General features: G+C 40.3%; 2 protein-coding genes across 6 annotated transcripts; one reads left to right on the top strand and one right to left on the bottom strand.

The window, feature by feature from the left end:
- The first annotated feature begins 264 nt into the window (after positions 1–264).
- On the top strand, positions 265–1,236 carry LOC131995018 (alpha/beta-tubulin-N-acetyltransferase 9). Its single transcript, XM_059362551.1, has 2 exons — positions 265–393; positions 523–1,236. The coding sequence occupies exon 2, from the start codon at positions 567–569 to the stop codon at positions 1,158–1,160; it is 594 nt and encodes a 197-aa protein (XP_059218534.1). The 5' UTR covers positions 265–393; positions 523–566; the 3' UTR covers positions 1,161–1,236.
- A 1,479-nt stretch (positions 1,237–2,715) lies between these two features.
- Positions 2,716–19,438, bottom strand: LOC106088154 (mothers against decapentaplegic homolog 4). Of its 5 annotated transcripts, none has more exons than XM_013253532.2 (10): positions 19,260–19,438; positions 18,315–18,639; positions 17,979–18,244; positions 8,450–8,801; positions 8,054–8,320; positions 7,311–7,877; positions 7,007–7,250; positions 6,766–6,934; positions 3,145–3,271; positions 2,716–3,085 (listed from the first exon to the last, which is right to left on the bottom strand). In XM_013253532.2, the coding sequence occupies exons 2-10, from the start codon at positions 18,427–18,429 to the stop codon at positions 2,874–2,876; spliced, it is 2,319 nt and encodes a 772-aa protein (XP_013108986.2). In that variant the 5' UTR covers positions 18,430–18,639; positions 19,260–19,438; the 3' UTR covers positions 2,716–2,873. The 5 variants fall into 5 exon arrangements, with proteins under 5 accessions (XP_013108986.2, XP_013108989.2, XP_013108987.2 ...); XM_013253535.2 differs by having other exon boundaries at positions 7,317–7,877; XM_013253533.2 differs by having other exon boundaries at positions 19,293–19,438.
- Between the last annotated feature and the right edge of the window lie 1,324 nt (positions 19,439–20,762).

Raw genomic sequence — 20,762 nt, 5'->3', positions numbered from 1 at the left:
TGGGATTTATTTGCAGAGTTGCATTTTTAATGCGTGCGCACAGTTTGTAACTCCATTTTTAATTCTATGTCACCATATGTGAAATTGTGTTTTTTTTACTTCTCCGACATCAACGCAACCAACAACATTTCACGAAATGCGCTTATTCTGTTTCAGCCTTTAACGACAATCCGACAATTACGAAAACAAATCCCACAAAGTTGTCGTCAGATCTGGTAACCCGACAAAACAATTTCACATTGACAAAACATATGATTGGTTGGATTTGTTTACATTCTCTAGGCAAATCCGTCTTGCTAGGCCGTATTAATTGTAGATATTGTATAGATTTTTTAATTATTTTTTTGGTTAAAACAGTAATAAGAAACATTAATTTTGATCATTAATCAAGTGGTAAGTAGTATAAGGTATACAACTAGCTCGTCATCAAAGAAAATTATAACGATTCTTAAGCGCATTTCTGCACTCACATTAAATATTTCAAATCTATTTAAATTTTTTTTTCTTTTCCATTACTAATAGCACTAGAAAAACTTAAATCCTATGCTTACTTCCTGCCAATCACAATGAGAATAAATGAGCATATAAAAATCCTGGGCAAACGTGTTATTCTTGTTCCATATGAGGCGAAACATGTACCCAAATATCACGAATGGATGCAATCTAAAGAACTACAAGAGCTAACAGCTTCTGAACCCCTATCGTTAGAGGAGGAATATGAAATGCAACGAAGCTGGCGGGAAGACGAAGACAAGTGCACATTTTTGATACTATGTCGAACAACCTATGATCAAACTCAGGATGAAATTCTATCTTTAGTTGGTGATACGAATCTATTTTTATCGCTTGATGAGGAAACAAGCGAAAAAATTGCCGAAACAGAAATAATGATAGCCGAAGCAAAAGCCAGAGGTAAAGGTTATGGATGGGAGGCCATGTTGCTCATGATGAAATATGCCCAGGAAAATTTGTCCATTGGGAAATTTGAAGCAAAAATTGGCATGGAAAATGCGAAATCAATAAAAATGTTTGAGAAAATGCATTTTAAAGAAGTTCGAAGGGTGGATGTCTTTAAGGAGATAACCTATGAAAGAATTGTTGACAAGTCATGGCTGGAGTGGTTGAACAAGGAAGTTAATTTACAAATAGAAGTGTATTAGAGATCAGCGGCTGAATTTGGACAATTTTTTTAAACAAAATTCTGTTGACAAGAATAAAAACTAGAAATTTTTTTAAGACCAATGGTTTCTTCAATGGTATATGGTGACATTTTAATAATTTTTTCCTTAGAAAATATGGATAATATGTAGTCTTGAAAGTGATACAAACATGATATGTGTTTCTTTTTGAAACTTGCTTTACTTTAATTGGCTATGACAGAATATTTGTTCCACTAACCGAACGTAGAATAGCGTTTCAAGTGCCTCGATCTTCTGCGCTCATTCTAAAATCTTTGACACCAAATTTCGAGGTGTCTCCCACCACTTGATCTTACCATCGGACTTTTGGTCTTCCCGGTTTGCGTTTACCATCGTGTTTGCCTTCAAAAGGCTTCTTTGCTGGAACTTTTTTATCCATTCTGACAACTAGGCAACGCAGCCGTTATATTTTGATGCGTGTAACTATGCTATTGTCGTCATACACCTCATTCATACGTCGCCTATATTCTCCGTTATCGCAAACTGGTCCATATATTTTACGAAGAATCTTTCTCTCACACTGCAAGCACTGCCTCATCTGATTTCACAAGTATCCATGCTTCAGAACCATATAACAGCACGGGTAGTCTAGTGTAATCTTCGTCTGTCCAGAGGAGGCCTTGTTTCTAAACTGCTTACTTAGTCCAAAGAAGCATCTGTTTGCCAGTGTTATTCTTCGCTTAATCTCAAAACTGATGTCATTCGTTTCGGTTACGGCGGTGCCGAGGTAGATACAGTTACTGTCTCAAAGTTTTGGTTTCCAACTTTCTCCATTTTCTTTATCTTCTGGGTTGTGCAAGGCTTTTTGGGAGTTGAAACCATCCATTTCGTCTTATCTTCTCTTCTTTTTGAAACTACTTGTGTATATTAAGAATATGTACCGTACTTTTGCAATTTTAATTGCTAATCAACTGACTCCTCCAACTTTCCCAACCATGAAATCATAAAAAAAAACATTTTTTTAATAATAAATAAAAAAAATTTTTCACTTTTATATATATTTTTAAAAATTTATACAAACAAAAAAAAGTAATCCTTCAAAATCTAATAGCAATAATGTCGTTTTTGTTCTTTTTTGTTTTTGTTAATGTAGAAGAATTTTTGTTGTGTTTTTACACGTTCTCCGGTTTTTGTATTGTATTATAAAATTATTATGTTATTCTTTTTAGAGTGTAGACAAATTTTGCTTTGTTGTATATTTGTTGTTTGTTTTTTCAAAGTTATAACTTTTTTAAAGCAATTATCAAAGGCATTGTTTTTGATAAAAAAAGGAAAAATTATATAGTGTACATATATATAAAAAAAAACTAATAAAAATAAAACAGAGAATAATTAAAAAGATTAAAGAATAAACTAAAGTTAAAGTTAAACAATATCTGTAGAAAATAATTATAATTATAGCATTACAAATTTATATTTCTTATATGTGTCTCTCTTTTAATGTGTTTTTCCGCTTCTCTTGTTTATGTTTATATATATAAATATTCATGATTGTTTGTTTTAGGGTTTTAACAACTTTGTTTTTTTTTTTTTTGACCAATATGAATTTGTCTTTATTTCTATTCAACAACAGGTTTTGCTGTAGTTGTTGTTGTTCTTCCTCTTCTTCACTTTCCCACTGTTGTTTTCCTATTTGTTGTATAATTTTTGCTTAAGCTCTTCTTATCCCTGTGTCTAAGCCAATGCTCTTGGACCATCTATGGGCATTGTATGCAAAACCTCATCTAATAATTGCAGAGCACGATGCAAATGCACCTCAATCCAACAAGGTGTCTCTTTGATCGATTGTCGTGGATAGTCAGGTCCCCAACCTTTTACAAAACTTAAACGTAAAATACACAAACGTCGAAGATCATCGACACCAATACCAGCGGCGGCAGAAATATCTAAAATGAAGTCCATACAAAGTCAATATCAAGTGTTAACAATGATTACGGTTACTTACTTCTTGGCGGCGCTCCAAGCTGAGAACTGGGTAAACCGGCCACAGCAGCTGCCTGTGCTGCAGCTGCTGCTTGAGCATTACTGGCTAGTGAGTGCATTTGTTGGTGGCATTGACGTAAATCGAATACCTTAAAAGAAAAACAAAAAAATTATTTTAGAAATTTATGTACAATTTTAGAAGTTTAATGACCCCATTTGCTTAAAGAGATATTGCTTGATTCTGTTAAATATCTAGATCCAGGAGTAGAGGATCCTCCAGATAAGAGCTGGCAAAATATCGATGGCACTATCGATACTATCGGTATTTAATTTTTTGACTGAATATCGATTGATATTTTTCCGATGGATACTATCGCAAAAGTTAAATTTTTTGCTAAATTAACTAATATAAGCAATCTGATACATTGCGCCTATAGAGGGCGCAATTTTCATTCCATTAGGCAAACATTTTTGTACAATGATTTCCCTCATGACTTCCAACTGACTTTATTAATCTTGGTTTTATTTAATATGGCTATCGGAAGATCGGTCTATATGGCAGCTATATCCAAATATATATATCCGATCTGGACCACACTTGACAGGAATGGGTAGGGGTCTACCAGAACACGCTGTCGAATTCGGGTAATAAATGTATCTTTTATGGCATCAATACCAAATATCGGGAGATTGCACGGTCGTTCTAAGGGCAGATATATTCAAATATAGTCCGATCTGAACCACACTTCACAGAAATGGGTAGGGATCTACCAGAAATCACTGTGCCAAATTTTATCGAAATCGGATGAAAAATGACCAATTTATTGCCTCAAAACTTTAAGTCTGGAGATCGGTCTATATAGCGGCTATATATAACTAAAATTCGATTTTATGAGATCAGAAGATCAAGTTTATATACAAAGAATTTGAAAACATCAAAAATTGTTTGGAGAGTATTTTTATGTCCAAGATATCGGTAAAACTATAAATACCCAAAAAGGTATTGGGTATTTACCCAATAAATACCCAAGTGTAGGGTAGAAACCCATCTCTAGGTATGACATTGATATTACTTTTGGATAAATCGATCTCCTGATTTGTACTTCTCATTTTCGTTTAAAATATAGGTGATGGGAAATTAACGGTAGTATCGATACTATCGATATTTATTATTAAAACTATCGAAAATATCGGATGTTTGCGATTATCGATAGTTTGCCAGCTCTACTCCAGAGGGATCTGCCTCTCAGTCGAGTGGATCTGGCTGGGCAGTTAAACAAGAGACGTGTATCGTGCTGTCCCTGGTTACAATCGGGACATACATTGTGCACGTCGGCATCAATCCTTGCTCTGTAGGTGTTGAGGCGGCTGCATCTGCCGGAACGTAAATGAGCCAGTACTACTCTGGTTTGCCGGGGGAGGTCAATTTCTTTAGGTGCAATGGGAGGCGGTCGTTCTCCAAGGACTACATTCACCCGGTAGCCATTTACCGCAACTGCTACCGTCTCTGCATGAATGTTGTCTAGACCTGCTTGATATGCCGCTTGATCTAGATCATGTAGATCGCCCTCAAGGCTTCTGAGCGGTGGACACCCATTACCAAGATAATTTGGGTGATCTCTTCCATAAAAGCCCCAAAGGGATTGCTTAGACAGCATGTAGTTATATCATCGCACTGGAAGGGTCTTTGTCTCCTGAAGGTGATTCACGATAGAGCTGAGGAGACAGCCCGCCGCAGTTCGAAAAACGGTATTCTGACAAGATATGAATATTATTCCACTACGTGCCACAGAGCTGACGTGACCACACTGGCGTTGCATAACTTACTACAGTTCTGGTACATATGCACGATCGCTGAGGGAACATGATGGCCGGTGATTATATAGAGGCCCGAATAACTCGCCTTCTCATTTTGAGCATCATAGCCACTCAGTATTTAAGCAAGAGCCACTCTATACCTCCGATTGTCCGCGACTTCATTTGCAGCTACTCCGTATGGAGTATTCCACTGTCCACAACCTGTGGACGCGTCCAATAGCTTTCAGCTGAGCTTCTCATGATAACGATGAACACAACACAGATTGGAGCTCAAAATTCTGAGTCGTGTGGTACTAATAGTTATCCAGTGCCGTGCTGAGCATCCGCATGGATTTCGTAAATTGTATGACACGACGACACTGCAATTATTTGACAAAATCTCAACCAGGGACAGTCATCGTAACTCTTGACTCATTAAGGGTTTTTAATGAAATCGTTGAGTACGTCGCAAAAATATCACTCCCAGCGGGCTTTTAATATTTAATTCCGAATTATTTGTGTGGTCGCCAAGGTGGAATGATACTTCAAGCACTGTTTAACATCTAACTAGCCTCTTTCCTGAGATCTGGAGCGAGATGACTTTGCAAAATTTTACAAAAGAGATCCTCTTCATCAAAAAGCACATTAGGCTGGTTTAAAGAGGTTTCAGGTAGATATGATAGAGGAAGCGGTGAACAACTACTGGGTGAATGCCGTTTTTGGAGTCCATTCGCCGCCGCCGATGAAGGAGTCCATTCGCCGCTGCCGATAAAGTTTCAATACCCGCAAACCAATGTAGTTGAGCCACAACGCCAGATGCAGCCAATTTTTAATTTATGTTGGGCTGCCCAATCAATGCCACTATCAGACCACTTCAAAAGCACCCATTGCAGAGTCCCTAGATCTGAATATTTTATCTAAAATGCTAAATCTATAAGATCTGGAATAGATGTTACCATGGCGCTGTGATTCAAATGTTCGCCTATGGCACTGAAAGCTTGGGTCTGAATCCTGGTAAACCTTGTAAAAATTTCTCTAAGTAGAAACACTTTGTGGCACACCGTTCTTATTCGGCAATGAAAAGGAAGTCCCTAATCATTGCGCTTAAAACGTAAATCAGATAGTACTCGTTGATATTAGAAAAGTATTCAGGTCGCTTGGCGGGCCCCTAGCACAACTCACTGTTTCATATTTCAGCGAAACCGGATAAAAAATGCGACTTCTATGGGCATAGACCCTACATCTAGTCACATCCTTATATGGTCCGAAAAACAAATACGGGTCTGTGCCAAAATTCAGCTAAGTATCTCAATTTTTGAAGGCTGTAGAGTGATTGCAACAGATGACCAGACACACAAAATTGTAAGACTATTAAGAATATATATACTTTTTAGGGTCATAAATGGATATTTCGATGTGTTGCAAAGAGAGTCACTAAATGCTGTTGGGTATAAAAATTGCAAATTGCAAATTTTGCCCATTCCATTAAAGAACAGGGGCAAACTTCTCACATATCAATGACTGCTGTCCGATTCAAGTTTTTAACTCAATGATAAGGGGCCTCCTTTTTATAGCCGAGTCCGAACGGTGTGCCGCAGTGCTCTTTGGGGAGAAGTTTTTACATGGCATAGTACCTCACAAATGTCGCCAGCTTTAGGAGGGGATACCCACCGCTGAAAATTTGTTTCATGTTGGTCGCACCAGGATTCGAACCCAGTCGTTCAGTGTCATAGGCGGACATGCAAACCTCTGTGCTACGGTGGCCTCCGGGTATAAAAATTGGGTACCCTTTATTCAAGCTTCTTATTTAAATGCGTATTTATTTTTCTCATGAACATTATCTTACCTTAATACAAGCCGCTGGATATATTTTATGTACAGCATCTCCCGGAGTACGGCCAGCCTCACGATCTAAATAGTAACTTTGTACAAATACAGAATTGTCGCTTAGGCAACGTAACCAAACATCACCTTCGCCTCTCAAATCCAATTGAACACCTTTGCCTATATGTAATCTATAAACGATTATAAAATGAGAATTTATTTTTTATAAAAAATCAATAAATTTGCAAACATTCGCACACTACCTTGCTCTCTCCGATTGCTCCTGTCGGTGAACATTGCTAAGAGCACCCAAACAAAAACGATTACCACCAGAAGGGTCCACATAGCCATCGACAATGACATTCGGTTTGGCAGAGGGTACTTTAAAGGTTTCTCCCACTTGGGTATCCAATTCGAAATAGGCTATGGAACACCAATATTCTGGAGGTGGTTGGCGCGATAATAAACGAGGTGGTTCCTGTTGTGGCATTACATTAATGTTGTTCCCTATATTGGAGAGATAAATCATTGTTTTATTTATTAGCACTTTGGCACAGTTTGACTTACAATAACCTCCCGGTAATAAAGTCCTTGGGTCTGGCGGTTGCATTGCCTGTGTATAGGTGAGAGTGGAGGAGCCAGTCCAAGTACCCGCAGGAGAAGCTGTATTGCCGGACACACTGCCACCGCCTGTTGCATTTGGTTGATTGGCGTTTTGAGCATTTTGACCTTGCACCCCTTGGCCGTAATTATGCTGGCTGCCACCGCCAGCACCTCCAGCCTGGCCGCCAGCAACAAAACCATTCTGTTGCATGTGTGGAGATATTGGCTGCTGCTGTACCCCAGCACTGTTGAGGGCTGCATTAAATTTAGCATCAGCTACATTAGGCAATTGTGATGTAGTGGGAGCCGCATAGTAACTGCTGGTATCCGTTTGACCACCATTTGAAGCAGCCAGGGGTACCGTTTGCTGGGTTTGTTGCATTCCCAAGCCAGTTGGATCATTGGGCGAATTTGTGGGTCCGCCATGATGTTGGCCCACATGACCGTTGCCCTGAGGATTTTGTGGTTGAGGCGGGGCCATTACTGGACCTTGAGTCATGGGACCCGGCATACCCATGCCATGGCCAACAGCTAAATAAAATTAAAAAGAAGGAGTTATAAAACACTTTCTAATTTCACAAATCGAAGGAGATTAAGGAAAAAATACATCTACATCGCCCATTCCATTTTTGCGGCCTTGAGCAATGCCCTGAATGAATTCATAAGTAAAATAAATAAATAAAATAAATAAATCCATTATCCCTTACAAAGTGAATGTTGTTGCGTTTGTGCAGAATGCTGCTGCTGTTGTTGCTGCTGTGTGGTACTTTGCGGTGGACCACTCGTTTGTTGCGGCTGTTGTTGCGATTGCTGTGGCACCTGTGCCGCCTGAGGTGGCTGCAGTCGTGGTGGCGGAGGTACCATCCACGAGCTACGCGGACCTCCTTCATTTGGTTCAATTTTTGGTATTGTACGACCAGCTGCAGCAGCAGCTACGTACATAGCGGCGGCATTCATGTGATTGGGATCATTAACTAAATCCAAACAAAATTAAATTAAAAAACAAAATAAAACATAAAATAAATCAATTCTCAAAACAATAATACACAAAAAAACTTAAAATTTAGATATTCTCAAGGCAAGAGTTCTTTTTTTTTACATACCAGGTCCCTGTGGATAACCATAACCTCCACCCGGTGGTCCTACCATCTGTGATGGATGATGTTGTATGGTACCAATATCGTTGCCATCAATGTCCATGCCACCCACCAAGGGTCCGGCTGAGTATTCATCTTTAACAAGACGACTAGGTCCTGATTGCAAGCTAAGACCGGATAAATCAATACCCGGCGAAACCACGCGTTCATAATGGTAGGGATTTACGCAAACCGAATCACATTTGAGATCAAAAGCAAATGCACAATATTTTACATGTTTCAATTCATTCTTATGCAAATCGGGCCAGCGCCAAATGCGAGCATATATGACATGGGGGAAACCTTTGCGTCCAGCAACCTGTGAACAATGTGAACAAGAATAAAAGATAAAATTAAGACGTTAAGGGCTCAAGTAGTCTAATCCAGGCTATCTTTAAAAATATCTATTAAAATTTGTCTATAGAAAAAAATTTTAAGAAAATGTTGTTTGGGTCTGATAGACATTATAAAAAGACCTTTAATATATATATGCAAAATTTAAATGTTGGTTTTAAAAAATAATCTAGAGGTTAGATTGTCTTTAGAGAGTTTTTCGCTGAAATGTAGTCTTTAAAAAAAATTTTAAAGAAATTTTGTCCTAAAAAAATAATTTTTAGAGTGTCCGGCCCGTGCTGAAGTTTTGTCATAAGAGAATATTACGCTAAAAATTTTCTCTAGAAAAATATCATAAAAATTTTTTACAAAAAATTTAATTAATTTCGATATAGTAGATAGGGCCCATGAACATCATTAAGGATGTCAAATCTACCGATTGAAAATGTCATTAAATAGGGGAAAACGTAAACAAAGAAAGCAAAAAGAGAACAATTTGACATCCTCAATGCCAAGTACTGGCAAGAATTAAAAAAAATTTAGTGTCGGCTTATCGCTTTGTCTAACCTTATTCAGTGAATTCTGCGACAATGCGTGATTCATGGAAACGATACAATCAACAATAATGCTACGAATATAGCAACATCGACCTACCTTTCTGTAGACGACTTTAACTGACTTTCAATCTAGTCGAGGATCTTAAAAAATAATTCTTTGATATTCGGAATCGCTTCAAGAAATCTTTCGTTTTCCATATCGGCGATTTAATTGGGCCTATGTTTAAAATTCCTTGCGGAATTCGCTCGCGGCTCTTTAAGTAAATTTCAATTACTATTTTCTTCATGGTATATGTACAATTAAAATATTTTGTAAAGTTTGTCAAACATAAAAACCCTGGTAAACAAAAAACAGCTGATTGTATATTACCACCTGTTTAAATTTATCGAGACGATAAATCACTAACCGGCACCCATCTGCCGGCTAAGGCTGGTACTATTGGGTTGCCCAAAAAGTAATTGCGGATTTTTTAAAAGAAAGTAAATGCATTTTTAATAAAACTTAGAATTAACTTTAATCAAATATACTTTTTTTACACTTTTTTTCTAAAGCAAGCTAAAAGTTACAGCTGATAACTGACAGAAGAAAGAATGCAATTACAGAGTCACAAGCTGTAAAAAAATTTGTCAACGCCGACTATATGAGAAATCCGCAATTACTTTTTGGGCAACCCAATATATGCGCTTTTCGCGATATTTTGCGTCGATTACTTTTTTTAGATAATAGATTGTAAAGGAAAGAAACTTGCTGGTTTTATTCAGTAGGACATTCCCTAATTGCTTATTGCATCCTTTTAATAAAATTGTTATTTGTCATTGTTATTTGTGTAGTGTTTCAAAAAAGCAATCTCGAAAAACATGGGTTTTCAACGGTGAAAAACGAACATAGTGCCAGCCATTAAGGTTTATCGTTAGGATAAGCAATAACCATATATTCAAAAAAAAAATTCTTAAACAAGAAGTATATCGACACGATATATGGTAATCGCAAAAGGAGAAGGTCAGGCAGAGTGTTGGTAATAAAATTCGGATGTTTTGTTCAATTTCTTCAATTGAAAAATTAATTTTTTTTCCTCGAAAACCTGTCATTGGCCCCATAGTGCGGCGGTAACATTTGGTCATAATGTTTTTTCAATTTTCTTAAATAAAAAATTTACTTTTTGTCTCGAATACCTGTCATTGGCCCCATAGTGCGGCCGTAACATTTGGTCATAAAAGTAGAGCTAAATTTTGTACTGCATCTATTCCAACCTTTCAATTGCTTTGCTTGTCTTTGCAAATATCTTAGTTTTATAATGATAGATTCGGCGAATCGGCCTCAATATTTCGATTAAATTTTTTATTTTGTGCTAATTTTAATAGTCTCTCAAACTAGTTATTCGCAAGATCTTTTCATTGAAAACGATTTTTTTTAATAATATCAAAAAATAAATTTTGAAAATTTTTTCAAAATTTTTTGCCCAAATCTACGGTCAAATCCACGGCGAAACAATTAAAGGTGTTCTCATTTGTACAACAACCACAAATCATATGGTGCAATCCGCCATCTTGTCAACAAGCTGATCGACGTTTTGCCAACACACACAAAGAAATTTGTGTGCGTGTGCGTACATGAGCAGATAATATGCGAAAAAGAAGATAACAAAGAGAAAGCAAACAGAAATCCGACATCTTAATACAGTCAAACCTGGCCGTCTTTTAACAGCTGTTTGCGTGAGACCACCTTGTAAAATCCGCCTTGGGTTAAATCTAGAGTGGACACTCGATTAATCGATTAATCTTTCAAATAATCAAACAATTGATAATAATTTTCAAATAAACTTTGACATTCTAAGTGTATGTCAAATTGAGGAAGAAGAAGATGATTTTCAAATAAACAAATAATCGAATAATTTAGGACGGTTAATCGATTAAGCCTTTGGAAAAAAGCTTAAAATATGAATTATGCCATTTTTCTGCATTTTTTGATCATTTGGGTAAAATGTTGTTGTTGTTGTTGTTGTTGTAGCAGTTTATTGTGTACTATCTTTCGTCTGCTTGATTCTGTTGAGTGTCAAGACCCAGGAACTCCGCGACTAAGATGGGGTGCGTCCACAGGGATCTGGGTCTGAGTCGAGTGGGTCTGGCCGGGCAGTTAAACAGGTGACGTGTATCGTGCGGTCCCTGGTTACAGTCGGGACATACATCTTGCACGTCGGCATCAACCCTAGCTCTGTGGGAATTGAGGCGGCTGCATCTGCCGGAACGTAATTGAGCCAGAATCACTCTGGTTTGCCGGGGGAGGTCGATTTCTTCGGGTGCAATGGGTGGCGGTCGTACTCCAAGGACTACATTCACCCGGTAGCCAGTTAACGCGTCTGCTACCGTGTCTGCATGAATGTTGTTCAGACCCGCTTGATATGCCGCTTGATCTAGAGGTTCTCTCTTGTAGCGCTGGACCTCACGCTCTAGATCATGTAGATCTACCTTAAGGCTTCTGGGCGGTGGGTATCTATCCACAAGATGATGATTTGGATGATTTCTGCGATAACAGCCCAAAAGGTATTGCTTAGACAGCATGTAGTTATGTCTTCGCACTGGTAGGATCTTTGTCTCCTGGTGGAGGTGGTCCACATGAGAACTAAGGAGGCAGCCCGTCGCAGTTCGGAGGGCGGCATTCTGACAGATCTGAATATTATTCCACTGCGTGTCACAAAGCTGACGTGACCACACTGGCGCTGCATAACTTACCACAGACCGGCCAATTGCTTTGTACGTGGTCAACAAGGTTTCTTTGTCTGCACCCCAAGTGCTGCCAGCGAGTGACTTGAGGACCTTGTTTCTACTTTTGACTTTATTGCAGATTGCTGTGGCATGTTGGGAGAAAGTGTAGGAGCTGTCAAATGTGACGCCAAGTATTTTGGGACACTTGATGGTCGGAATCAATTCTCCATCGACCATCACAGTCAGCTCAGAATTCACCTCACGCGTATTTGTAGTGAACAGTGTGGCTGAAGATTTGGTGGCGGATATCTTCAGATTTCTTGCAGCGAAATATGAGGCAAGCTCGTTGAGGTAGACGTTCAACCTATCGCAGATGTCATCAATGGGTGGGGGGCCTGATGCCAAGATCGTACAGTCGTCCGCATATGATACGATCTCTATGCCGTCTGGAGGAGGTGGGATGGAGGAAAGGTAGAGGTTAAACAGAGCCGGAGATATCACCCCGCCTTGGGGAACTCCCTGTTTCACTCTACGGTGTTTTGACTTCTTATCCCTAAATTCCACAAATGACTGGCGGCCACACAGATAATTCGCGACCCAACGTTTAAGGCCTGGCTGGAGGGACGTGTTGGCGATGTCCTCAAATAATTTGGCATGGCTGACCGTGTCGAATGCCTTCGATAGGTCCAATGCCACGAGGACCGTCCTATCACATGGCCTGGGTTGATTGAAGCCACGGCAAATGTGTGTGGTGATGGCATGCTAAGCTGTTGTTGTGCTGTGCAGTCTCCGAAATCCGTGTTGATGCTCGGCGAATGGAAATTCTCCTACGAGGCTCGGGAGGAGTAATGCCTCAAGCGTCTTAGCCACTGGTGAGAGAAGGGAGATCGGTCTGTACGACTCCCCCAAACTCGGGTCTTTACCAGGCTTCAGTAGCGGGATCACTCTGCCCATTTTCCAGACATCGGGAACTATAAGAGTGTTCAATGACAGGTTAAGGACAGTGGTAAGGTACTCAACTCCAGGTAAATCCAGATTCTTCAGCATCAATGTAGAGATTCCGTCGGGGCCCAACGCCTTGGAAGATTTGGCGCCACGGATGACATTCGTAACTTCGCCCACGGTAAATTGTGATGGCTGTTCATCGGCTCGGAGACCACGAATACGGCGAATGGCTCTCCTCCTTGCCCTGTCTCTCTCGGGATGCACGATAAATTGACGGTTGAACAACCTGGCGCATCTCTTCGGATCAGTCACGGTTAACTCGCCAAAAGTGACTGAGGTCCTGTCGTCCCGTCTACCGGGGTTCGAGAGAGACTTAACAGTGGCCCACAATTTGCCTGCACCGGTGCCTAAGTTACATTGCTCCAAGTGTTCCAGCCACAAATTCCGCTTATGTTCGTTGACTACCCTGTTTATTTCCAGATTCAGCTCGCTGATTCTGGGGTTAGCGGGGTCCATAGCACGAATCCCATCACGCTCGTCTGCGAGTACCACTGCTTGCGCCGGGAAATTGGGTCGCACTTGCGGTATTCGACCGGCTGGAATAAAGCGAGCGGCTGCTGCGTTGATGATGTCTCGGAATTTCCTCTCGGCCACAAGCACATCAGAGGGGGGTGGCAGTTCATTGAAGCGGCGATTGGTATACTCTCTGAAGCCAGTCCAATTGGCCTTCTTATAGTTGATGAACGTTCGGCGCTCAGAGGTTATGAAGTCGGGTGGTCGGTCGATGGTGAGGATTATGGGGAGGTGGTCTGACCCCAAAGAGATGACGGCTTGCCAGGATACGTCACTCAGGAGATCAGGGGATGCGATTGAGATGTCTGGCGAGCTGCTGCACCTCCTCGTAATCCTAGTGGGGGCATCCTCATTCACCGTGCAAAACGTGGAGCTATCTATCTGCTCTGCCAAAGCTATGCCACGCTGGTCGTTGCCTAGGGGAGAGTGCCATGACGAGTGATGTGCATTGAAATCCCCCAGAACCAGACGACTATGGCCAGATAGCAACCCACTTATGTCGGGGCTGTAGGCCTGGCCATTAATCGGGACACAGCTGCCAACCGGCGGTATATACACGTTGTATATCTCTATCTCGGCAGTACCAGACTTGACTGCTACCCCCATACATTCCATGTATGGGTCACTAGCGTCAAGCGCAGGCGAGATAGGTCTATACTGCACGGAATGGTGTATAACGAAGGCCAATCCCCCACCTCCATTCCTTGAGCGATCCTTACGTAGCACATTGTAGCCGTGACAACTGTGCAAGCTGCAGGTGTTAGTCAGCTTTGTCTCCTGGATCGCTGCGACCGATATGCTCTTCCGACTCATAAAATCCACAATCTCATCAATCTTGCCTCGCAGTCCATTGCAGTTTAACTGCAGGAACGATACATTTCCCGACACTGGCCTGGCAATAGTAGGGCTAGGGTGCTGTCTTTGCATAAATTGCCGTACGGGAGAGGTCGGGGGGGTCACATAGTCCGACGACGAGGACGCCGAAGGCGACGACGGCGACGCTTGTGACCCACTGCTGGCTGAGTTCGCACAGCACCTAGCGACATAGCCAGTATGACTATACTCCCGTAGCGAAGTTAGGCCAGAGCAAGAACGGAAATGTACCCACTCCAAGCACCTGTTACACCTCACCGACACTGACCGATGATGAAGGCGGTTCTGGCAAACGGAACAGAACCAGGGTCCGGGGTTCTTTTCAATCCCGGCACGGACCAAAAGCATACGGAGAAGGCACTCCGGGATGTGCCTCTCCCATGACGAAAAAAGACGAACACGTACACTGAGGCGGCAGCCCTTGCCGATGAAGATTCCATCGGGTCAATCCGGTACGTACAACCGGCTGCCATGGGATTGTGGGTAAAATGTGATTCGATTTTGCTTTAAGGTTGGGACTATGTTCGCTTTTGGCTACCAATTTTCGTGATTACTTTTCTTAGATAAAAATTTTAAAGCAAGAAAACTTGCCTCGTAAATTATGGAACAATTTAAAAAAAAAATCAAAAATGTTATCGCGAAAAAAATTGTCCTATCTATCCAACATACATATATGAAAATATTTGAAGGATAAGGTCTCAAAAAACCCGTTCTGTGCAATTAATCATCAACCTGTTTCAGTCCTCAACCCCGTTTACACTGCTCTTTAAATCGAGATTTAATGGCTCGATCATATGTTTTCCCTTTATAAAATCAGCTGACGAGATCCTTAATCCGTATTTAATGAGCAGTGTAGACGGTTTTTGTTCGGTTAACAATTGGACTAGAATTTTCAAATAAACAAGTAATCGAATAACCCAAAAAATACAAATAAACGTCAACAAAACTAATAAATTTCTACGAAATTCAACACTGCTTGCTATTGACTGATAGATTGCGACCCTTTTTTAACTCCGTATCAATTGCCTTAAATACTGTATTGTAAATTATGGGATTCCAAGAAAAAAAGAAATGGTTTCATTTGAATTATTTATTTAAAAATATAAATTAAACTGGGTGACCATTTCGGCGAAATTTTTCTTAGAAAAATTTAATTTAGTCTACATTTCATTGAAATTTTTTTTATTGCAAATTAGAATTAGAAAAAAATTCATTAAAATTTTGGCTTTAGATAAAATTATTTGAAGTTTTGTCCTTACATAAAAAAATCATTTTTTTATTGGAATTGTGTCTACGTAAGGCCATTGGATTTTGTTTCTGTTAAGAATAGAAAATCAAATTAAAATTATTTAAAGAAGTTAAGGCAAAATGTAATGTCGCCAAATGCATTGAGCAGGAACCAACAATTTTATTCAAATTTTGGCTTAAAATATAATTGTGAGGTAGGCCCAACTCTGGGCAAAAGTTTGTTTTTATGAATTTTTGTAGAAGAAAATCATTAATATTTGTCTTTAGAAGAAATTTATTAAAATTTTATCTTTAGAAAAAATTGAAAAAAAAATTGTCTTTAGAAAAAATTTTGATGAGAATGTTTGTTGCGTTGACATTGCAGAATAATCTAAGCTCCACTGGCTGAGGGCTCAATTAGAAAAATTGTGACCAGAGAAACAACGCAGGGAAGTGTTTTTATGCCTCTCTGGTTTATTAATGGGATTTTCAGATACTTTGAGGAGGAGAGAGTGTAGATGGTTATCTACGCTAATGAGAAAAATCTATGCTCCATTGGCTGAGGGCTCGATTAGAATGACTGTGACCAGAGAAACAACGCAGGGTAGTGTTTTATTCCCTCTCTGGTTTATCAATGGGATTTTCAGATACTTTGAGGAGGAGAGAGTGAAGATGGTTATCTATGCTAATGATGTTGTTATTATGGTTGTTGGTCAGTTTCTCTCTACCATCAAGAATTTACTTCAGGATGCTCTGAGAAAGCTGTTTAGATGGGCGAGGGCTTGGCATAAACCCTCAAAAAACTGACCTTGTGCTGTACACCAGAAGGAGGAGGAGGTATGGCAAGTTCAAGCCGGTTCAACCGGTGCTGGATGGAGTTGAGCTGGCGCTCTATCGGGAGGCTAAATACTTAGTCCTTATTCTAGACCAAAAGTTGAACTGAGGTAGGAACGTCTACGAAAGGGTCAAGGGGGCTAAAAGCGCTATAACTCTTGTTGTAACATGATAGGAAGATGTTCGGGCTTAAACCAAGGGCGGTCCACCGGATGTGTTTGGACAGATTCTAGCCTATGGCTGCCTGGTTTGCATCGGGCCCTGGAGAGTGCGAGTCTTTGCGGATTACTGGAGACATCAGCATCGCCTTGATATACTGGTGCTGATATCCGGGGAAAGGAAAAATGCTCCGAGATTGGCTCCGAAAGTGATACCTGGTCTGAGACTTTGTTTTGCAGAAGGTCGCTTGCCAGCGTAGTTCTGGCTCAATTACGTTTCGGCAGATGCAGTCCCCTCAACTCCAACAGCGCAAGGATTGATGCCGACGAGTAAAATGTATGTTCCGATTGTGATCGGGAACCACACGTCACCTGTTTAACTGCCCAGCCACACCCACTCGAATCAGACCCGATCCCTCTGGATGCACCCCATCTTAGCCGCAGAGTTCCTGGATTTCGACACTCAAAAGAGTCAAGCAGACGAAAGATAGAACGCAACAAACTGGGATAAGGATTTGGAGAAGGTCGGCCAACTGCTGTGTGAAAGCCTCGCATTGGTGGGGAGAAGGCGTAGAATTATGTGTGAACACCAATCCGATTGCAGCCGGTTGTATAAACCGGGTTGACTCGAAGGAGTCCTTCTTCGGCAAGGGATGCCGCCTTAGTGTACAAATCATTGCTAAATACTATATAGCAACACCAGCTATTCGTGTGATACAAACTTATCCTTTAGCCATGATTGCCGTTTTTGGAGACCATACTCCACCCACACCACCTCGACAAATCATAGTAGTTCTGGCTCAACGTCCTGAGATCAGACGAAGTTCTAGATGTGTATTCCGCTTATAATCACGCACAACACGGTATACGTCACCAATCCTTCTCGACTTCCTACCAGATAACTCTGGACCCTATCCACCCGGCTTTCAAAGTTCCTATATCTGGCTATGTAATGATGAATCAAGAAAATATAAATGATATAAACACATAAAGATTTTCTCAAATAAAGACGATAATACATAGCAAACAAAATGTGTCATTGTCTAACAGTTAAAAATCTCCCTACTTCAAACAAGAAAGAATTCTAATTTCACAATTTTTTGGATTAATATTGTGTAGTAGAAACAAAACTACCCACCTACCGGCCATTTGTTGTCAAATGTGACATACATATGTACAAACAAATAAACCGATATCATTTGTTTACACTGATAAAGAGGAAGTCAAAAATCCAAGTGGGTATGGGGAAAAACAAAATGAAAAACAGCGGAAATAACTCATGTGTTGACTCACCTGTAGGCGACCATCCAAAGTACGCTGTATTGTCACACATTTACTAGGATGTGCGCCATTTGTTGTTATGGCGGTGATAAGGGAATCCAATTCATCACGTTTCTCTTTTAGCTTTTTGACCAATGATTCAATGGCACGTTTGGCAAATCCTTCGCTTTCACCGCCCTGACGATGGCACATCAGGGAGTGCACAATACTTAGGCAAGCATCTGCCGATGTGGGAGCATTTGAAGGCGGCGGCGGGGGCATTTGTACAATATCGCGGACTAGACATAAACCAAAAAGACTTTCCATCAGCATGTATTATTTTGTGGCAAATTTCAAGTTTCCACTTACTATCTTGTGGTCCTACTCCAGGATACATGTGGCCGCCCGGGCCCACCGGTGGTACGCCTAGTCCAGGTCCACCATTTTGAACAACCCCAGAACCACTGCCCGGCAATCCCACCATGCCGGCGTAGTCCTGGGGCCCAAGACCTCCCCCACGGGGATCCACTTTGCCGGCGTTTGCAAAGTCGCCGCCGTCACAATATCCAAAATTCGATGATGGCCACAAAATGATACAGTTTCTCTCACTTCGGCAGCAGTTTTAAGCTGGCTTTTTGTTTTATTTGTTTGTATTTTTTTTTTTCCTTTTCGCTTCTGTTACAAAATCACAAATCTACTCTCAGGGGTAAATGGAAATGGAGGAACAAAACAAAAACACTATTACAAACACTAATTACACTCTTTTTGCACACAATACAACACCCACATACACTAGCACATGCCTGTGCAAGCATACACCAGAACCACACACCCCCGCGACACAAATAATATGCGATTGCGAATTTCCGATTTTCTAATCTTTCCTTCGTGCCCAGTCTTTTGTTTTCAAACAAATTAAACGACCGACGAATAGGGATGCAAAGAAGCACCACAAAAATATAGTTAGTTAGTTCTTTTAATGGAGGCCGCAAACGGACGAAGTGTAGGAAAACTCCCACCTTCCACACATACACATACACACGATGAATTAATCAAGGCATGCCTGCCGCTCTTTTTCGCACTTATACTTTGATATTTCTTTGTTTTACACAATCGCAAAATTCTATTTTTATGCTCATATTAGCTTTTCCTTAACAAAAAATAAAAAAGAAAGAAAGCCCGAAACTATGAAAACAATACACTCCACTATATGTTAGCCACTTAAAAGGCCAATACACAACAAAAAAAACCTGCAAAGATTTTCGTGAATTTTAATCATAGAAATTTTCCAATTAGTAAGGCGAGAACTTGTACCTCCCGGACTTGTTTTTGGGCTAGCTATATTACATTTTATGTTTTCTTCAACGAACATTCAATTGGAAACACTTTATAATAAAGCAAGCCTCTTAGAAATATCCACAACTTGCACGGATTTTTGTTTTTATTTAATGTATTTTTTCCGAAAATGTACAGAGCATACCGACGCCGCTGGATAATTTTAACTAACACTGTGAACACAGTGAAAAGAGCTGCTATTAGCGGCAAAGAAAATCGCCATTAAACTAAATAAACAAACTAAAAGAAGTTTAGCTGCAAATAATAACAGTTAATAAGATTAAATACCACAATCGTTGACTGAGTATTGAACTACAGCTTTCTTAATAGATATAAATAGGGCTTTTGCATATATTGTTGCAAATATGTTGTTAAACAAAATAATAATCGTCGACACTTTTATTGTGCTCTTTGGACATACCCAAAAGCCAATGCAAGAAATAGTGACGGCTTTTGCTTAACGACTTTGTCAACGGCTCATTCCGGTTTTTAGCCGCCGGCATGAATATTGAAGTTGTTTTCTTGGAAATGATGCCCTACACTGTAATTGGAGATACTCAAAGTCCAATGGCTCATTTGTAACATGCAGCAAATTAGGTTTATATATGGCCATAGCTCCCAAATTTTACCAAGAGCTTATCAAGATCGACCTTTGATTTACCAAATGCCGAATACTTAACTTTTGCCAACCTGTCTAAAGACATATTTATTTAGCAGATCACAAGACAGAGTGCCGAGTTTGTAATATAAACTTACTGCCTGCCCCACTAACTTTGTGTCACTGAAATGAGTCCTACAAAGTTAGTGAGACATGCAGTTAAAAAATTACACATATTCAAGATACACTTATGACTTGCCTAACGACACGGTATAGCTGTGAGCACCACACAGGCTGGAACTTTGAAGGCTGTGGTGTTTATCGGTGTCAGCATAAGATTAGCAGCGTAAAAATCTAAGACGATCTAGCCATGTCCGTCCGTCTGTCCGTTGAAATCACGCTACAGTCTTTAAAAATAGAGATATTGAGCTGAAACTTTGCACAGACTCTTTTTTTGTCCATAAGCAGGTTAAGTTCGAAGATGAGCTATATCTTGCTATAGCCCCGATATAGACCGATCCGCCGGTTTAGGGTCTTAAGCTCATAAAAGCCACATTTATTATCCGACTTTGCTAAAATTTGACACAGTGAATTGTGTTAGGCCCTTAGACATCCTTCTTCAATTTGGCCCTGATCGGTCCAGATTTAGATATAGTTTCTATATAAACCGATCTCTCGATTTAAGATTTTGGGCCTATAAAAGGCGCATTTATTGTCCGATCTCGCCGAAATTTGGGAATGTGAGTCAAGTTAAGCGCCTTGACATACTTCTGCAATACGGCACAGATCGGACCAGATTTGGATATAGTTGTCATATAGACCGATCTCTCGATTAAAGGTTTTGGGCTGATAGAAGGCGCATTTATTGCCCGATGTCACCGACA

The sequence above is a fragment of the Stomoxys calcitrans genome, chromosome 2, assembly GCF_963082655.1.
Source record: "Stomoxys calcitrans chromosome 2, idStoCalc2.1, whole genome shotgun sequence".
NCBI lineage: Eukaryota > Metazoa > Arthropoda > Insecta > Diptera > Muscidae > Stomoxys > Stomoxys calcitrans.
This window is presented reverse-complemented; position numbering and strand designations above follow the sequence as displayed.

Excerpts from the sequence above, each read along its gene's own strand:
- LOC131995018 (XM_059362551.1), top strand. The coding sequence starts at position 567 with ATGAGAATAAATGAGCATATAAAAATCCTGGGCAAACGTGTTATTCTT.
- LOC106088154 (XM_013253532.2), bottom strand. The coding sequence starts at position 18,429 with ATGGTGGGATTGCCGGGCAGTGGTTCTGGGGTTGTTCAAAATGGTGGA. Across the intron at positions 8,802-17,978 it reads CTTTGGATGGTCGCCTACAG|GTTGCTGGACGCAAAGGTTT; the intron begins GTGAGTCAACAC and ends CATTGTTCACAG. Across the intron at positions 8,321-8,449 it reads TGGTTATCCACAGGGACCTG|TTAATGATCCCAATCACATG; the intron begins GTATGTAAAAAA and ends GTTTGGATTTAG.